Genomic DNA, 21,054 nt, shown 5'->3' on the forward strand with positions numbered 1-21,054 from the left:
CTTTAAAAGATTTCAGACCTTGTTAACCATGCTGTTCTGTAATGTTTGCACAACCTTGACAAATTACTGTATATACAAAGAAAAGTCCAGAAATACTAGCAGTCCAGCCCACCTCCACCCCCACCCTTGCTCTCCCTCTGAAACTGCCGAGCTGGCCTCTGCTCTCAGGAAACCGCAAGTCGTTTTCCATCTTTCCATGTGTGGAATTTTTCATGCATTTGTCATGCCAGCAGCACCCTTTATAGTCTGAGCTGCATCTATCTGCTTATAAATTTAGAGCATGATGTCACTGATCTGGCACCTGTCGGGAAACAGCCAGAGGGGAGAAAAATAATGGGACGATTTTGTGAACGTTAGTTTTTCTGTAGTAATAGTGGTAGTAGTAAATCAATTTAGGGAAAATTTTGTCATGAAACACTGTGTGCAAATTATAGCACCTTTCCTTTAAGGACTTTGTGTGCTGACTAAAGGTGCCATACATACTTGTATGTGGCATGGTCAAAAGCCTCTCAGCTGCTGACATTGAAGTTAGAGAGATGAGGTTAAGATGGTTTGGACACAGGAGGGATAGTGGATATATTGGAAAAAGGATGTTGAACATGGAAAGGAAAAGAGGAAGACCACGGAGAACATTCATGGATCTAGTAAAGGACATGTGGGTTGGTGTGGGAGAACAAGATACAAGGGACCAGGTGAGTTGGAAGCAGATGATCAGCTGCAGCAGCCACTAAAGGAAACAGCTGAGAGGAGAAGAACTGAATTAAGGTCTAAGTCAGTCATCACTTCTCATGAATTGGATCTCGAAGGGTTCATTCTACTGCTAACAAGAATAATAAATCATCTGGTTTGGTGTTGCTTACAGCCTATATATAATATATTGTCTCACGTAGCAATAATATCACAGAAAATCAAATAATATGGCAGCCAAGTCAACAGTGTGTGCCCAATTTTACAGAAACATTTTGGAAAATATATTCACATTTTTTGTGTTCTCAATTTGGATTTGGAGGAACTTGATGTTCTTACATCCTAACCCTATCCAGCACCTTTGGGATGAACTTGAAAATTGGAAGCCACCTTTATCACCAGCATCAGTGGCTGACCTCACTAATCCTCTTGTGGCTGAATGGGAACAAAATCTCTGCAGTCAGGCGTAAGAATCTTGTGAAAAGCCTTGAGAAAAAAAAAAATCGGAGGCTGTTAAAAGTATTTGCCCCTTGCTGATTTTTTCTTTTTAAAATAATTTTTTTTGCATATTTGACACATTTACATGTTTCAGATTATCAAACAACATTTGAGTAAATATAGAACACACTTTTTGTATGAGGATTTCATTTTTCATTTTGGAAAGCGGAGTTCAGTATCACTACCCAGACCTAGGACTGATTACTGTCAGTCCTGCTGACTCAATAAACCACTTAAATAAAAGTGTATGGCAAATTAAAGCAGACTAAAACACCCCAAAAAGTAAAACATTATGCCATGATCTAAAAACATTCAAGAACAGCAGAGAATCAAAATCATTGACATCCATCAGTCTGGAAAAGGTTATAAAGCCATTTCTAAGGCTCTGGGACTACAACAAACCACGGTGAAAACTTAGAACACTGGTGAACTTTCCCAGGAGTGTATGACCTACCAAAGTTACTCCAAGAGCTAGAGTGTTATCCAGGAGGTCATAAAATAATCTAGAGAAACATATAAAGAACTGCATGTCTCACTTGTTTCAGTTAAGGTCAGCGTTCATGTTTCAACAATGGGAGAGTTCCAAAGTGAAAACCACTGCTGACTAAAAGGTTTTTCACACTTTCACACAGAGATAGGTAGTTTATTTCCTCTTAATAAATAAAATCACCATTTAAAAACTGCATTTTGTATTTACTCAGGTTATGTATGTCTAATACTAAATTTTGACTGATGATCTGAAATATGTAAGAGTAACAAATGTGCAAAAAGAAAGAAAGAAGGAGGCAGATACATTTTCAAAGCACTGTAGCTGTATATTCATGCTTATGGGTTTTCCGAGGTTTCACAATCTCCTGTGAGTGTCTACACAATTTTGGACATATTTGTACTGGATTCTGGATGTGCTCTAACAAAGAGAAATAATGCTACAATAACAATTCAAGGCAAATAGGAAAATGACCAGAGTTCCTTCAAAATGATCCATTCCTTGTTCTTCCCCAGGGAAAAATGCGACACTTAGCTAAGTATGGAATGAGAATGAGGTCAGACCATAACAAAGAATAACAACAGAATTATTATTCCTTCACACGGCCTAAAACGTACATCTGATTTCAATACTAGCCCCACCAGTCCACTTTGCTTGTATATGTTCTGATTAGAACTGCGTAGGTGTCAGGCTATGTCATCTACTCCTCACATGTTTCCATGATGCTCTTGTGATGTGTATATTATAGTCTCTAACCAGCCTCCAGGGAGAGAAACAGAGAGAGCGACTGCAGCTGTCTGAGGTCACAGTCAGTCTCCATCAGCAGGCTGTGACCCTGGGTGACACTGGAGTTTGAGAACAGCTGAAGAATATGCAGGAGTAAAAAAAACAGCAACCCTGCTTTAATGCATTACTAGCCGTGGACATTATATAATACCCACTGGTGCACCATCTATAGCCGGACTGGTGATTTATAATAGCAGTGTATACATAAGGCTCAACAGAGGAGTCATTTCACAGTGAGAAGGATTCTCATGTTGGCCAGTTTCACTGTGGGAATCATGAGTAAGGCTGGTAAATGGTTCTAGCTCTACTGTGCAATTAATCCCAATCATCAGAGCCTGATTAAACCTGACTTGGTGCCAAGGACAACTGTCCAGGGAAGTCAACATTGTCATATTAGTTTTATACTGTTAATAGCAGACTAGAGAAAACATCTGTGGTGATGTTTCACATAAATAAGTACAGGTTTTTTTCAGTTTTCACAGTCTGATCAAAAACACCTGGGCCTTGTACACAAAGCAAGCAACTAGCTCTGTTACTGTGGATTTTACAACCCCTCTGCAGTTCAGCCTCAGTCATCAGGATCATGAGCGAAATACTTCATAGGAAATAAGATGTAACTATAATATGTGAGCAGAACAAATTAGTTAAAGTAAAAATTCATTTAAAATAGAATCTTACTGTATATACAATGCGATCTTGGATGGTACTGTATAGTATCCACAGTAAGCTTTGTGCATGCAAGCACTTAAGCATAACAGATTAAATTGACCATCTATGCATGTCATTATTAGTTAAGTTAAGCATTCAGTGTGACACACTGGTGCAGGGTGTACCACTGTGGTTTTTCAGACTGCTCCTGTTTCTTCTCACACAAAAGTAAGGCATGCATGTTCAGTTAATTTTGGTGATTCTCAGTTGTTCATGAGATATCTGCTTTCTCTTTGTGTTAGCCCCGCAATGGGCCAGTGTCAGCTGGGATAGGCTTCAATTCTCCTGCAATCCTAACTAAATGAGTGGTTATTGAAAAACGGTTGAAGGATAGATTTTGGTCATTTCCTCAATGTAGAAATTATTGTCCCCTCTGTTAGATCGATAAAATCTGCTGTAAAATGTGCTGTTATTCAGTATGCAAAAAATATTTTTAAATTCAAGTTTCACTGCTTATATTTACAGTCATATGAAAACTTTTTTCAAAGGACACTATGCAGTTCTGTGGAAGTGAAGTACAATTTCTCGTAGAGAAATTTTGCCACTCCTCTTTACATTGCATCAGTTCACCGAGGTTTGCATGTATTCATTTATGCTCGGTTCTCTTAAGGTCCCACCACAGTATTTCAATCAGGCCGAGGTCTGAACTGGGGTATTGCAACACCTTGATTCTTTTGTTTTTTAGCTGTTCTGTTGTAGATTTGCTGCTGTGCTTGGGGTCATTGTCCTGTTGCATGACCCAGTTTTGGCCAAGGTTTAGCTGTCAGACAAATGGCCTCACATCTGACTAGAATACTGTGGCGACAGAGGACTTCAAAGTTGATTAAATGACTGCAATGTGCCAAGGTCCTGTGGCTGCTAAACAAGCCCAAGTGGCTAATAGTTGGTATGAGACATTTGTGCATATGTGCTAAGTTTGTTTTTTGCCAAATGAGGAGCTGTGTATTTCACCTCCACTTTGGGTTATGTTTCTCCAAAGGACATTGGTCAAGAAATGGTTTGTTCAGACACAACTTTGCAAACCTAAGCCCTCGGCAATCCTTCTCCTGAACAACTTACTTGTTCAGTCATTTCTAATTGCGCTGTCATGAAATTTAACATTTAACATTCTAAGTGAGGCCTGTAGAAGCTGAGATGCAGCTCTTAAGATTTTTTTTCTGTAATTTCTTTGAGCATTGCACAGTCTGACCTTGGGGTGAATTTGAAGTGACACCCACTTCTGGTAAGATTGAGGTATTATGTTAAAACACACATAAACGCTCCAAACCAGCAGACTGCCTAAGCTTCTGCTTTTATAGAGATGGACACACCTGCTGATCATTAATTAATCAAGTGCACGGGATTAGCAGCACACTGGTGCAACTTATCCTTTTAATTCCGAAGGAATCAGTAAGGGTGTACTTAGTTGTGAAAACTCTCTTTTCCCCCTTTGTTTCCCCTTTGTTTTTCTTATAATCAGCAGCAAGAGATTTCCACACCGAAAGTAGATTAGCATATGTATTCAGAGACAGGATCTGTGTAAATGAGAGTATTAGAGGGAAGCCTCAGCCTGACAGTTCTGGGCCACAGAGTGCTTTTTAAGCCACATTTGTGTGATTTTCTCTCAGACTGGTGCTTGGGTAATACGATGTTGATCATAAAGCAAAAGACCACTTACTTATGCAAGTTTAAAGTCACAGAGTTCGACATAGCTGTGTCTTGGAGCCATTTCTGTGTGTCTAAACTTCACTGAAACTTGAAAAATTTAAGAAAATATACTTTTGCTGGACACAAAATCCAAAACACATCTATTAATAAACCTAAATTTCTTCCTACGATTAAATAAATCTTTCAGTGGAAGACAGTAAAGGCAGTTTCACTACTCTACTTATCTGTACTGTATCTGTATCTCTGGCAGAGACCTGGCCGAATATGCAGCTTTCAGCATTAGTGTCACTGAGGATTCATTAAATCTATGATTAATATCAGTCAGGCAGTGGGGTTTTGAGGATGAACATAGTTGCCTCCTCTCACCAAAGGAAGCCATTCATTTCCACACTGCAATCAAAGACATGGGAGGGACTGGATTTCCATACAAATGACTGTATGTGACAGGGATTAAGGTACTTTTTGCTCATCATCTATGCAAGGTTTAAAAAACGTTCTATGAATGTTGAGCAATATCTTCAGAAATTAAACATTTCAAAATCAGTATTAAGCTTTTTTCCATCTTCTCTGAGTGTTTCCATATGTGGCTTGAATGAAGCTCCAGGCTTTTCTTTTTTCTTTTGAATCAGGAAAAAACAAAACCAAGTCAAGAAGGTTAAAAGGTTGACTGTTTTCCAGAAATGACTCACAACATGATCTTAAATAAACAACAAGAAGTAGGAGGAACTATTTCAAAGATCTCTGCTCTCTGCTCGTTCTATTATAAGTTACAAACATGAAGTTCAATGTTCAAAAGAATTCAACACCATTAAAAGCTGTGCTGCTCTGACCGACCACCATGCTAACAAAAGATTTTTTTTCCACACTTTGTTAATAAAAATCAGGTGTGGTGGCAATTAAAAAAAGAATAAAGATTAAATAAATACTAAATAATATATATTTAATAAATATGACAATAACATAATTTACAGAAACCCACCATGCATTAATCATTGTAAAAGAACTTTTGGGCATCCTTGCATACAAGTCATGTGAATGTGTAATAAGCCTGCAGGACATTTCTAGCACATTAAAAGCAACAACAAAAACAAAGCCTCTTCTGGCCAATGTCAATGTAATGAGGTGGACGGTGATGTTATAGTCTACACCGAGGACCATCTGGCTGTCTCATATTCATGTCTTTAAAGAGGTTCCTGCAGCCCAGCTGCAAAATACAACCAGGAAAACTCACACCTAATGAGAAAAGACCATCTTTTACAAGATCATTCTCCGTGTCACTGGTTCATGTCGAAACCATTTGTAGAGTCTATGTGCTTTTTGACCTAATAAAGTAGATAGGGATATTGTGTCTAATCTAGCTTATTCCAATCAAACTATCCAAACTAAATAAAAAAAAATTCCCATCAGAAATCATTTGATGGGAATCTTTTATCTGGGTTGACAGATCTGTTGATGTTTTTCCACTGTGCTCGCACACTGAGGTTTCCAAGAATTAGTCACAGGACATATCTCATTCACACGACCAGACCGAACATTAGTTAACTGCTTCATAAAAGTGACATGGAATTTTTCCAGACCATAATGTCCACTTGTGTGGTGCAATCATGTACAGCTGAGGTCATGTGAGAGTGCAACCTGAGACTAAAATGGCATCTACCCAAATCCTGCAGCTGCCCCACAAGGCCTACATCACACCAAGCCAAATATTTCCTCACAGCAAAACAGAAACAAAGATCTGGCACGCTGCCTAATTTTAACCACCATGTGACCAATATATAAAAGGCCTTTAAAACAAGACTCTGTGCATTTGGACATTCTCAAGACACGGTTGGGAGGGAGCTGCCACCTGTGGCCATCAGTCTTATTGTCTGGTGCCTGAAGAATGCCACCATGTGAGCCAGCGTGCAATCCAGCCTCAGAGTGCACAGAGGTTTTTTTTTTTTAAATTACATGTCATACAGCAGCGGTCCCCAACCCCTGGGCCACAGACTGATACCGGTCTGTGAGTTGTTTGGTACGGGGCCGCGAGAGTTGAAACTCAGGTGTGAAATTTATGTTTTTTAGGGTTTTTATCGTTATTTTCTTTTTATCGTTTTTATCGTTAACTCGGTTTCCCTGGGTCTTTTCCCTTCTGTTATGAATAAATCTTCTTTTTTTGTACTGATACAGGTTTTATTTTGGTGTATTTATCCGCGACACCTTAAAGGCCGGTCCAAGAAAATATTGTCGGACACAACGCTCCGTGGCGCAAAAAAGGTTGGGGACCACTGTCATACAGGACCGCACTTCACTGATGGTAAACTGGCTGTGGACTAAGACCGAAGACTCCTTAAACAAAGACACTTTATGATCCAGGTATAAAGTTTCAAGGCATCAAAATTTAAAATTTCAGGGTCTTATGCTTTCAAACTCCCAAAAAAAATTCTACAAGGTGACAGCGTCTAATCCTTTTCTTACATAATAGTACTATTATATAATAGTAGTTTTACTGTACAGTGAACATTAATTGATTTACAGATCTCATGGTGCATTATATTTGCTGAGATATTTGAAAAATTGCATTAGAAATTACCAATCAAAAAAAATGTTACTCTGTTTATGCTCACTCTTCTGTAGCTAGCTAGATGCTAAAGTACCGTGAGCGCAACTTTACATGAATATGAAGGGAAAAGGATATGTTAAGGATGTAAGGACCATAATTGTATTAATCAACAAATACCTCCATGCAATCACTGGAAGTAATAGTAATATGCATTAACCTACTTATCAGATTTAATTCCTTATTAAGTGAAGATGCCAGTCCACTTTAACACTTGATTATAGCTATACAAAAAAAATGACCCTTAGCTTTAGTGTAATATTAACTAATACTGATTTAAAAAAAACAAGTGAAAGCAATACTTATTGATATGCAATTACCCCCCACTGCTTTCTGGTATACTCAGAAAGAATTTTTTCTATCAGCTTTATCTGGTCACATGCTCTCCCAGCATGCAGTGCATAGACAGGCATTTTGTTGGGCAGCCACTAATAAAAAACAGAAATATTGTCTTACCTGCACCTGCTGCATCGGTCACCTTACTGAACATCTGCAGGAGAAAACATTCAAATACTGGTCACTGTAGCAGAAACTGTATATATAACATGGTTTCTTTTTTAATGGCACTTTTCAAAAAAGAAGATAATAAATAATAATAAATTATTAATAATAATAATAATAATAATAATAATAATAATAATAATAATAACAATAAATTAATAGTCACTATGGCTTTACTTGAATGCAGCTTCACTTTGGCAGCCATACATATGCACCAGTTCACATTTTTTTTGGCCATGAAAACTATTCAGCACCTAGTTCAATGATTTTCTTTAAAATGTACTTATCATTATCTAATTATAATTATATAATCCCCTTTTAAAGAGAGTCTTATCAGCTTGCTTTCCCCAATAAGACCAAAGAAAAACTATCAAAGATCATTTTACAGAATCATTTCTTTGGAATACTGTTAGCGCTGGAAAATAGACCTGTGTGGAAATGGACTTGATGCATTCTCAATCATCCAGGAAAGTAAATCTGAAAAAGTTGATTCTGTTCATCTGGACGTAGCATTTTGTGGGAGAAACGTTTCGTCACTCATCCAAGTGACTTCTTCAGTCTCAGCTGACTTCAGGTTTCCCCAAATCTTATAAACAGTGGAAATGAAGTGCTGATACATGAACTTGTCACTGTGAAATTACGCTGGTCAGCATATTCTTTATAACCTTTTAGTTTAATGGTTATTAATATAATTCTACTACTGCCAATAGAGGCCAAGGAACTGAAAATCTTTTCCTGACTGGACATGATCTGCTCTCCTGCCCATCTCTCTTTTCCATTTCCCCTCTGTGGCTCACTGGTTTGATTTATGCACTTGTTTGCCTGCCCTGATTCCACATTCATTGTGGAATAGGCAAAAATGCAGCGTATAGTCCCAAGATGTCTTTTTTCTAAAACTACAGAGTCTCCATCACGACTGTTAACATACAATTAGCCCACAGGGCACTGTTTAGATTTTCTATTAACATACCAGCAAAGATTTCATTACTACAAACAGTATAAACCCTCACATTTTACCTCTAGGCTGGATGACCGACCTACTAAAAGTCGTGTCCATGTTGCTGTCTTCTCTAGATAGTCATTGACACTATTAGGGAATATAACAAATAAGCACAAAGGACAGCAGGCAGTCGAAAGGAGATTAAGGGAATAATTCCCAACAAGTGTCTGGCAGGTGGAGGGGGAATTCTCCAGGGTTAGCAGGCTCAACCACTCAGTTACCTCCAGGCACAAAAATCCAACTCTCTTTGAGAACCAAATTCAAAAACAAGTCATAAATGTATGACTCATACCCTTATGTGTGTATTTTTTATCTCTGTTTAAACATAGACGAGTTGAGTGGAGCCTCTTCAAACCATGAGGTATAGCCACTGATGGATCCCTCATTATTGACTGTGAGATTTGGCACAGCCTGGCAGAATTTCATCACGTATCTAAACACTGAAAAGAGCGCTTTAATGTACAGACATGAAAAAGTCCTTATCTCTGTGCTGTAAATAAATTTTCTGTAAATGCAGCCCTGGTAAGTTAGTCTCAATAGACCTGCTTTAGACCTAGTTTCAGAAATAAAATCAGGAAAATGAACACTCCAAAAACCAGATACTGAGCCCCAGAGGAGATGTACCAATTTGAAGAGGTTTCAAAGACATGAACACATCAATCATTCTCTTTGTCTCAAAAGCCCCTGAAAAGTATTTCATCCTGACTTATCCTGAGATCTGACCCACTTGAAGCACACATCGCCTGATTCAGGCCAATCACAGACACATGTCAAAGGTTACAGATCAGAAAATGTGACATCCTAAAAAGAAGCGAAGCACAGAGTACCTTTTCATGGCTGTTGTCAGAGGAAAAACTTCCCTTTGCTTGCATCAACAAGAATGTTTATACGGATGGACAAGTCTGTGTAAGTGAATGACAGCTGCTGTCTCACCACACATAACAAGTCAACAAGGCCGTTAGGGGAACAGTCAGTTTGAATGAGAGACCAGCATGCTCTACGTATACCCATCTTTGTCAACGGCAATTAATGGAGGAAACCTCAACCCAAATACGTCTCTATTCACCAATCACAGAACACTGAAAAAAAGCTGGTCTCAAAAGCAGGGTGAAGATAACCAGTACAAACATGAATAGAGTTGTTATTTTTCAGGCTTTATAGTCACATATACTCATCATGAACTAAATGTCATGGTGATTTGGGGCTTTTAAGGATTTCTTTGAACAGCGCAACACATTAAAAAAGAAAAAGGAGTAGCACTTTAATGCTAAACTAGTGTGCAATGCTTCCTCTCACACACTCAAACTGCGTTGTCTAGAGTGGCTCTATTATTTTACTCTGTATTATGTGTTTACCCTCTTCCCATCTTTGCTACCATAAGACTTCTCCATGTTTGTGGCTGGTCAGATGCTGCTAACATCACCCCTTTCATGTGAACGTGCGTGTTGCTAGATTGAGAAACCCTGGGCAGATTTATCGAGTTGATAACCACCTACATTGCCGACGTCAGGGTAAGTGAAGCCAGATCACAGTAAGATATTCTGGGTATCTTGAACTTGCTTCATAGATGCAGGAGGTAAACACCATGTGACACAGCAGAGTGCTGCTGCAGTATGATTCAAATGAACTTTCAGTTCAATGCCATTTAGACACAAGTCCAGTTAATGCTAGAAGCACTGAAATCGAACTGTTTGCAGAGATATGTCTCTTTGTGCCTTTTGTAAAATCAGGTCTGTTTAGCGATTCATAATGGATTTTTTATGACAAGTGACTAAAGTTTGAAAACCTTAAAACATATTTTCTCATTGGAACCACACGCAAGGAATATTTTTCTATAAAATCGCATAATATTTTGCTGTAGACATTGTGTAAAGAATTCTGTGTGCATCTTCCTCTACCAAGGCATTATCTTAATCAACATCCAAGACATTCCTGCTCAGATAAGGTCTAGACTGAGGAAGCTATGAACTGCATTCCAGTTTTTAGAGATGTTACAGATGTAAGGGAGTGTATCATCCAGGTGCAAAAAAACTTTGCCACATGGTTCATAAAACATCTGTAAATTAAGCTGCAATTACCAGTTCCAGCCGTGTGTTTTGTCTCACACATTCAGCTTGTTTATTCTTTGACTCCAAGACTGTGACTGAGACTTCATCTCAACTCCCAGCTGTCAGAAGTTTCATATGGACCCCAGAGCTCAACATGTCCAATGCTGCATGTCATTTCATTTCACCTATATCTGTAAACTTTGCATGGTCACTTAGTTATATTGTTTGGCATTTGCAGATATACGTTCATTTGCTTGCTTGTGGAGGGATAGTGCTATAGTTACTGATATGGTATTTGGTGACCATGGGACAGATCTCTTGAACAGCCTAAAACATTTCATAACTGAAGAATAACATGAACTCATTATCCAACAAAATTACTCCATCTATAAAATATGTGAACATACACAGCCGCTCTGACACCAAGTTTTAACCCATGCTGTCATCATTTCCAAGAGGTACTCACGGGTTTCACAGAACATACAGGTGTCACCTATTCTGAGAATGTTATTTCATCTGAAGTTTCCAGAGACCAAAATGATCCATTTTGTTTAACTACAACAGAATCCAGTCTGTGGTTTCGTGTTGCAGCTAAACAAAATGAAACCTTTTCAGACTAACATCAAATATCATAATGTGGATGAACATGTCACAAAATGATGCTAAAAACATGTATTAGAGGGATTTTATATTCTGGAAATCTTTCAGTTTCAGTTATTTGTTCAATTATTTCTTCACGGCAGCGAAACAGTCACATTCTTTGCCATAAGAAGTGAGTTGTGCCTCTCTAAGAATGTTTGACTGACCTGATTTCAAATCCAAACCCTATTTACAGATGTGTAGACAGATGGAAATGTTGTGTAGATTGGGAATGAAAAAGATCAAAATCCCATTGATGGCTTTATCTTTAAAATAGTTACACATTTAAAATGTTTACTTTTGGGATTTTGTTTTGTCTACACACTTTGATATTAACAGTGCAGAGACAGGTAAAAGGTTGTTGCTTGAAGTTGCTGAATTTCAAGCGACTTCATGCTTGAAATTCTTCACCCTTGTTTATAGTCACATCGATTACCTCCCTGGAGGTTTAGTAAAGGCCACTTTGCAACAGTATTTATTTCTCCTATGCCATTCACTTTTTAAGGTCTCTTTGATTGCCACATCAAAATCATTGGCTACCATATGGGATGGTAATTTGGCCCGAGGTTTTGTACTCTTGTATTATTGTATTATTGTAGGGTCTTTACCTTATAAAGTAAAGCACCTTGAAGAAACTGTTGTTTCTGATTTGGTGTTATATAAACAAAATTGAATTGAAATTGATTTAAATAAAAACAGGTTTTAACAGAATGTAGGAAAAACTGCTGACTCGCTAATGTCTCTTGTTGTAAACTGAAATCTACCTCATAACATTTGCTATTAACAAATCTGTCTTTGTACCATCCATCCATTCGCTTCAGCTTATCCTTCGCTTCCGTAACAGTGCTAACCACCGTGCCACCGTGGTTTTTTTTAAATAGCTGATCGTTAACAACTAGTGAGGTCACAGTCACCATTAAATATGACTTTTGACTACTTGAATGTTTGAGATATTACATTCACCAGAATGAGATTCAAGGACAAGCAGACAACCTAAAAAGCTATCGACTTGGATCATCTGTCATAAAGCAGCAGAAAAGCTAAACGGTAAATTTACATCATTTGTCATTGGATTATTTATAGATCATTATAATTTAGAGGGAAGAAGAAAGAAAATAATTCTTAGCTACTTTAAATTAACAGGCAGTCCATTGAGTAATGCCCATTGGCAGTCACCCAAATATGCTGTAATAAAAATCCAGAAACTTAAATCTTAGGCTGGATCTACCAAATTAATTGAGCAGCTCAGTCTTAAAGAAGGAAATCTGAACAACAGCATTTTGCATATCCTGTACTGGACACTGTAAGCTCTTATTGGTTTAGAGAAACTGACTGATCCCTGCAGGAAGCTGAGGTTCTTAGAAAAACTTACCGTCTTCTTAGTTCTTGCTCTGGTTCCCATTGAGGAGCTGCGAGGTGTAGAAGACCAGTCTCTGTTCTGGCATTCTTCTCTTTCTGGTCTATGGAGAACTTGGTCGTTCAGGGTTCGTTTTAACGTGGACTTTGGAAGCGCACCAGCCCACTGCAACAACATCACAACAGCAAACTGTCAACAACACTGTTTGGTCAAACAGAAAAGGACAGGATGGGCTCAACAGTGGCCAGGGGAAAAGAAAACAAGAGGCTGAGGTCGGCGTCTGGGGAAGTGAAATCTCCACTCTCAAATCAGCTTGACAGAAGCACACAAAGGAGCCTGTATGTGTGCATCTTCTTTTGAGAAGACAGAGAGTATGACCTTGTCAAATGTCCCAGTAAAGATGTCTTGTCTTCTTGCCCAGTTGCCTGTCATTAGTTAAAGCAAGTAATAGTGAATGCCTGGGATGGTTATGCAGATGCCTGTGAGGCATGTAAGCCTCTCTCAGCCATTCCTAATGGACCAAATCATACAAACTCCCTTCCAACACAACAGCTCTTCTGTGCAGTACATACATATGGAGCCCAAAAGAGCACTTTTGTTCATGAATGCAAACTCTTGTGAGATATTCCATGAAACACGCCACCATGAGAAGGGCCCTTTTTAGAAAACAGTGGTATGGTCGCAGTTGTAATGGCAAAAGTACAATAGCAGTCTGTTCCTGCTGCACCACTCTGACCAGGCTAAAGCACTGTAGATTCCAGTATCACAGCTAAGCGCCGCAGACCTACATGATTACACAGACTAAGAGGCACACAGATACTTCTAGACAGCGTGACAAAGCCCATAGTGTCACAGACTTTATTACCATATCTCACAAGCCTTGCAGCACACTATATCTCCCTCCACATACTGGGTTTATAGGTTATTCCTGCCTTTTTTGAGAGCTTGTCTATATCCTCACCTAATGTGCAGCTCTTTAAATATATGGACCAGGACATAAAAAATTGAACACCTGTTACTTACAGGTCCAAATAATCCACTGGGATTTTCTCAGAGAGCAAACTAAATTGATTTAGGAAAGTTTAAAAAGTGTGACCAAGTATGCGGCATGCGCTTCCCAGGAATGCAGACATACCACACCAAAGTGGCTGTAACACTTCACATATCATAAGGCACTGAAAGTGGAAGTGCTGCACCCCGCGTGCTGCTTTATAATACATTCAGTGAGACGTACTATTAATTCTGCACGAGTATCAAAATACAAAACTCATTGCTAATTATAGCTATGATATCAAGCTGTGTGAACAGACACCAACCTGTTTCTTGCGGGTGGTGCAGGGCGTGTCTGAGGGGGACGAGCTTGCACTCAGAGCCTCCTCTATGTCCAGATTAAGCTGGTCTAGTTTCCTCATTAGCTGACTTATTGACTCTGACCAGGGTGACTGGACCTGTGGAGACTCCTGTGAGTAATCAAGCACTCAGATAAGAGTCAACAAGCAAACAATGCCATTATATAGTATTCAGCCAAAAATTGAGTCAATACAGGGACACTTTTTAGTACTGTCTAATTAAAACTATCAAGGGGTGATTTATTCTGCAAAAAAATGGGCATTTTAAATAGTTACTTTTACTATCTTAATTATTGCTGATGTATTATAATAGACTTTTCACAGTTTTCAGAAAACATATGTATCTTATTTTTTGCAAGTTTTAACTGTCACATAATCACATCATCAAAATCAAAAGTCGTCATCAAAACTGCAATGGAAGTAATCCAAATGAGGGTGACTGGTTAGTCAAATTTGACACATGCAAGCTTCCAGGTAACATCTGTCAATTTACCACATCCCCATAGGCTCAAAAAGTTACAGACAAACCCCCCAAAATGTTCTTGTAAATTGCAGATGCAGAGATCAGAGGTCTGCCTTGCTGCCATGCATGCATGAAATGTGATATCCTCAGGGTGAAAGAGCAGACGATGAGGTTCCAGACATGTGTGCCATACAGAGCATGATGGAATACCCCGTACTGGGTTTCACCACTCCCCAGACACACAGTGCGTATATAAATAGACCATCCTTACACAGACAGGAGCTGTGTCGGTGCTTCTGGAGGTCCATCCTCATTAATCAGCTGGATACACTTCAGTCACCAAAGCATAAATTATCATTGCTGTTCAGTAATCTGGGTAGAATGTCAGCCTGACAGAAAGGACAGATATCACTGTGTGTTTTCCTTGTGTAGCCCTGGGAAAGATCAAATCCAACAGCACCCGCGTGTACCTTTCTCAAGAACCTGAGTATGAAATCCTGGGTTTTCTGGAGGATTTATCACAGTAGTAACAGTTTTAAGGGAGCTCCTCCAGGTATACCATACACTGCAGAGTAAGTATGTTAAAATTGTATTCCAGGACAAAGAGCTGGACATTTAGTAAACAGAAGTTTGAGTTCAGATCAGCAAAGGTTCACTCGTGGTTTATCCAGTAGAGCTTCTGTGTTCATGTTTTTGTATGAGGTAGATGCACCAAGGCCATTCTGAATCTTTATCTGTGACGTCTTCAAGTTTGCACGGAGTTAAAACGTTGTCATATCAGTTCCTTCCCAGCTACTTTGTTGCTAAAATGTGGATTTTTGAGTAAAAACAAAAGATAAGAGTGTGTAACAATCGTGACTCCAGGCTTTTAAACGTTTCCTTGGAATCCCAGATAGTTACAAAAAGTAATGCCTGGGTGTTTCTTTTCCTCGGTGAATGTTGATCGACTCCAATTTCCTGTTAAACTCAGAGGCAGTGATCATCAACCACCTCCGTAAAACCAATACGTAATTTCCTAGAATTTTAACTAAAACCCATGCCTGAGCCTTCTGCAATCAAGTCATTTTCTCCAACATTAGAGCTTCCTTTCCTGAATGAATGCTCTGTTGGGGAGTTCCTGACAATGCCTTGGAAAAGTGTACCTTTCCAGTCAGAAGGTCATTATTTTCAAATGTTTGGAAACAAAAAAGGAAAATCTAATGAAAAGTAAGAATAAATACAAGCTATCCCATCTACTTTAAAGTAACTTTCTTACTAATACCTCCATTTCAGAGAAATAAACTCAAACAATCCCTGGTTACATGGAGCTCTACAAATGTTGTGACATTGAGGCAAGTAATAATAACACTAATAGCAGTAGGAGTAATATTTGTACTAATAGTAATATCCCTTTTTACTTTTTTTTTAATATCATCAGCTTTATTAAAGCTGTAAATCATTCTCAATGTAGCAAAACATTTAAATAATATTACAAACTTATTTTGCAATCTTTCTAAAATTTGATGAGCTGGAGGAGACACCAGGCACACTTTTCAGCCTGCTGACTAGCCATGGTTAGCTGACTGACCCAGCACTGGGAGAAAGTGCTTCCTTTCACTCAATCCCAGAGGAATGACCTAAATCTGGCCAATCCCCTGCTGACCTCTAAGGCCTGAAGGGTCTTGAGGGGTCACCAAAGAGGAAAAAATAAAGCTTCCTTTCTCTGCTAGGTCTGCTTTTCAAGACTGATCAGGGAATGTAAAAGGTTTGACATTGGATCAGAATGTTTAGACAGCCCAATCCTCTCTGTCTGTTTAACAAATAAAAGGAATTTTCACTTATTGTGAACAGAAACCAGACGGCACAAACTCTGCCCTGTGGTGGATAAACTTGTGGCCACTGCTAATAAGTGAAATGAGAATGATAACAATGATTCTGTGCCTGAGCTTTTTTTGATTTTACATGTAAGCTTCATCAGGATATTCAAAATGAAAGAATACACACTTATTCCCAAAAAAGAATCCTCCTACACGCTCAGTGTTTCTGTTTCGGCTTCTGTTTGTGTCTGTCTGAGGTATTCTGCAGATTGAAAACAAGATATTTTCCTGTTTGTGTTTATGAAAAACAGTCATGGAAGGAAAAAGTTGTTCAGCTGTTCAGTGTATGTTTGTCTGTGGCTATTTGAACTCTTTTGATGAAGAGTCTAAAGCCGAAATAGTCATTTTAAAGATATTGGTGATAAATTCTAGGCCAAATGACTGAAAATACTGAAGGAACGGAAGCTGGAGATCTTGTGAGGTAATTAACCCTGGGTATCAGACAAACACAAACGCAAGAGCCAGATGCCTCATTCTGGAACAAGCTTGAGCCAAATCTGTAACATACTCACACTGCATCTTTTTAGTGACATCCCCACAAGGTGCTCCTCAGGAATGTGGGCACTTCTACTTGGAATGAGACAAATTCCAGTGAGGACTTGACAGTCAAGTGAGACACTACCCTTGATTCATCTTGTCATGCCTTTACCCTCAATCCTGCCCTGGCAATTGTGTGAAGCCTCTACACCATAGCAACTGCGCTGGTATGAGTCAATCCTTTAGATAAATGCATCAATGCTATCATCTGGGGACAACAAGATGTGAGCTGACTATAACTTTATCAGCGCAAATTGGCCACATTGTAAACCCCAACATACTGGCTTTGACATGGAAATGAGGAGTTAAGTGTGTGAGCTCTGGGCTGGCTGCCTAGTCTACGCCACCCACAGAGAGTGCCAGAGATCACCATGGAGGTATCCAAATGTAGCAGCCGGTCATGCGAAAGGGCAACGGCTACCTGGCTGCTTGGAAGAATAAATTACATTCCTACTACCCTGTGTTGCAAAAATACCCCATGAACACAGCCACAGCCATATCTGTAGAGCTGGAAAGATAGTTTAAGAAGTGCATTCTTTTACTTACATTTGAGCTAAATGAGCTGAAGTAAAGGGGGAGTTGTGAAGATACCACAGAGTGTTAACTTTATGCAACTGGTGCCCTCATATGGTTCATGTTAACTACTGCAACTGTGTGCTATTTCAGAAATAATCTTTCACATCCAGAGACTTTAAAGAAAGATATGCACACTACTACAGTCAAAACCAACTTGACTGTGCAGCTCTAGTGTTCTACAATTACATATTTAAATTATTCAATCAGAGGTCTGGAGCCAACCCAGAAAAGGGAATAAAACCAGACAGGATGAGGCTGAGAGATGAAGCAAATAACAATAACTACAAGATAAGTAATTAATTAGTTAACTAATTTATATTGCTGAAGTTTGCTACTTTTTATTTGACTTTATTTACTTATGTTATATTGGTATATTTTCCATAGCACTACTGGCTCCCCCTTCTAATAACACACTATGAGACTCAAGCACGCTCAGAGAAACATAAAGTTGTCCGCACACTAGTTCCTTAAAACTTCACAAACAACTTTTACATGCCTTGCCTTGCTTACAGTAACCCTCACATAACAGCCTGCCTGCCATAAGATGACACGGTTTGTCGTGTGACAGCACAAGAAACATTTGTTGCTGTCCTTTAATAATATTTACAACAGACTCCCTGGATTCCCTGCATTCCTCAACTCCTCTCCAAAACAACCTATTCAGGGCAGAGTATCATTCTGCACATAAAGCTGGCATTACGACATCTTCCCCAACCAACAGACAGAGAAGTCGACATGCGCTTTACTCTGCCCTGCTCGCATATGCACTATTATGTGGAGACTGTTAAAAAAATGACAGTTATGTGCAATTGGATACGATCTCCTCAGCTGTAGCGGAACACATATTTAATGGATTATAAGACGAATGTGCATGTATGATTTTAAAAGGGCAATAAAGATTAGTGATTGCCTTAGATAAAGATGAGGCAGAAAGCTCAGTAATGGGCAGCTAAGTTCGGTGCCAATATGGCCTACTGAAATGTTGCTGCCTTCTGATGGAGTGCAAGGAAACAGAACTGCAAACAGCTTTGTACATCAGTACCAATGTGGAGTCTATGTACTCCCACACACTTGTAGCAACTCTGTTTTATCTCTCAGTGTCAACCTTTCCTTTTCTAAAGGAAACAGAGAAATCATGAATTCAGACACTGAACTGTACCTATGTTATCAGTATATCCGTTTCCCTCTTCTTAAGATATCATGCTCTAAAACACTTTATTTTATTTGCCTCCAAGAAATCTTGTGGGAATTTATGACAGAATTCACCAGTTTTAGCACACGTGGGAAAACATTTCACACGTGCTAAATTCAAGTGCAGGGTCTTCTTACATTATGTCTTGTATTGAGATATTTCATATGTTAAATATAAAGGGTTTTTTTTTGGGGGGGGGGGGGGGTTTGGAGGGGACATCTAAAATAAATATCACGTGTCATTTATGAGCGCTGTGAGCGCTGCCTTACGTGGCAGGAATAAACAGTTCTATGGCAGCATTTAGTGATGAATCTACTGTTGTAGATTTCCACTTCATTACGTTTCTTTTCTGTTGCTCAGTAAGCAGATATTTTATTTGTGAAGTTGTGCATCTAAAAATAACTTCTATTTTCATGGCAAGGGGTTATTAATTGATTAATACTAAAATTGAAGGGCAAAAGAGAATATTTTAAAGCATACCTTCTCACTGCTGGTTTCCCCCTCTGCTTCATAACCACAGCTTCTCAGTGTGTGATCATTTCCTGCTCGTGAGCTCGTGCAAAGTTTCTTTTTCTCTTTCTCTTTGCCTGCGTTCCTCTGTCTATGATGGACAAGGAGATCTCGACCGTGAGGTAGCTCTGGGAACACATCGTCATCGTCGTCGTCGTCATTGTCGCCGTCATGATGACCATCATCGTCCTCCTGCTCACCCTCCTGGGATGAGCCTCCGTCGTCAGAGCTCTCATTTACAAAAGCATAGCCGTTGCCTGTCGGAGGGCAGGTGTAGTCTGAGAAGGTAATGGAGCTCTGTTTGTGTTTCACAATGTGTGGCAAATCCAGGACTCTCAAGCCACATTCGGGAATAGCTGCAGGGACCTCAGTGGCAGGAATGGAGTTCCGATTAAGGGCGACTGGGTCAAAGTTTTTGCGGTCTATTTTCAAATATTCACAGGTAAAATCCAGCGTCTCATCAGGATGATTCTGAACAGCTTTGCTTGACTGGTCTTCTGATTCAGGAGGAGGAGGTGAAAAGTTACCACAGCAGTTCTGATTAGTCCTGAGTGAAATAAGTTTCGATTCAAGAAGCTGAGCTGAGTTCAGAGATGCTTCCCTAGGGATGACTGACTTTTCTTCAGTCTCCAGAAAGCACACAGTCTTCTGAACAGCACAAACAAAAGCCTTTTCATTTGTGGTTATATCCCCACTTCGCTCTAAGAGTGAGCTTTGGGCTTTAGAACAAAAATCATCTCCTCTGCGCTCCAGTGAGTCATTAGTTGAGATAGCAGCATATTCTCTAGATGAGTCTTTTGTGAAAAAGGTCACTTTGTGCAATCCTAAAACTGTCCAAGACTGATGATTCTCCAAATTCACCTCCGATGTGACCTCCATTTTTGATGTATTTTATAGTATTTCATAATTCAAAGCATAAATCCACAAGTACTTGAGCTTGATATATCGGACAGCCATTTTTCATGCAAGACTCTCAAACTGTGAAGCAAATGAACCTGAAACAAACAGACAGATCATTTGTAATTCATGTGAAAAAGAACAAGAAGATCACAGCTCACAGCACACGTAAAACGAGATGATACATACTTCTCAGCGTGTTTCCGTATGTCTCTGTGTCCTGTAATTACCACAGCCTCACTATACCCTATACATGTGTAATATAAAGCCTCTAAATCTAGCTTTGAACGGCTCTGAGTACATGCCATCCAGCCAAGAGCGTGGAGTGAAACTAAACTCAACATCTGGCTCATGCTGGGCTGTTCAAGTCTGGATCTGTTTCACACCCAATAGTGGTGACATCACTGCACAGAGGAATCTGACTGCTCTTCCACAGTTGGTGATTTATTACGCACTCCACCATTCATCAGGGCAGAGGATGTCCATGGATGTCACCCCTTCATTAAGCCCTTCTTTAAAACGCACCTTGGACAAGCCCGAGACATTCAAAGTGTACCCGGAAAAACAAACAATTTCCTTATTTTGCCACCAAACAAGTTTGTCATCTGTGTAAGTCAAATGACATTTTTTCAGGTGATCCAGGACGATTCCTAAATAAACATAATCTACAGGAGACCTGCTGTTTCTAATCAGCATGTTTTAAAAGCAAAACAAGTC

General features: G+C 39.3%; 1 protein-coding gene across 2 annotated transcripts in view; it reads right to left on the bottom strand.

The window, feature by feature from the left end:
- The window catches only part of stard13b (StAR related lipid transfer domain containing 13b), a 59,380-nt gene that overhangs the window by 37,400 nt on the left and 926 nt on the right, over positions 1 to 21,054 (bottom strand). Inside the window, exons 2-5 of one of the 2 annotated variants that reach the window (XM_084950039.1) lie at positions 19,411 to 20,435; positions 14,274 to 14,417; positions 12,973 to 13,122; positions 7,869 to 7,902 (exon numbers count right to left, since the gene is read on the bottom strand). In XM_084950039.1, coding sequence (XP_084806165.1) covers positions 7,869 to 7,902; positions 12,973 to 13,122; positions 14,274 to 14,417; positions 19,411 to 20,319 — 1,237 coding nt within the window. In that variant the 5' untranslated portion in view covers positions 20,320 to 20,435. The remainder of the gene's footprint in view (positions 1 to 7,868; positions 7,903 to 12,972; positions 13,123 to 14,273; positions 14,418 to 19,410; positions 20,436 to 21,054) is intronic. The other variant, XM_084950040.1, reaches the window with a different exon arrangement.

This window comes from Perissodus microlepis, chromosome 14 (assembly GCF_051167445.1).
Source record: "Perissodus microlepis isolate ML-2025 ecotype Zambia chromosome 14, ASM5116744v1, whole genome shotgun sequence".
Classification (NCBI taxonomy): Eukaryota; Metazoa; Chordata; class Actinopteri; order Cichliformes; family Cichlidae; genus Perissodus; species Perissodus microlepis.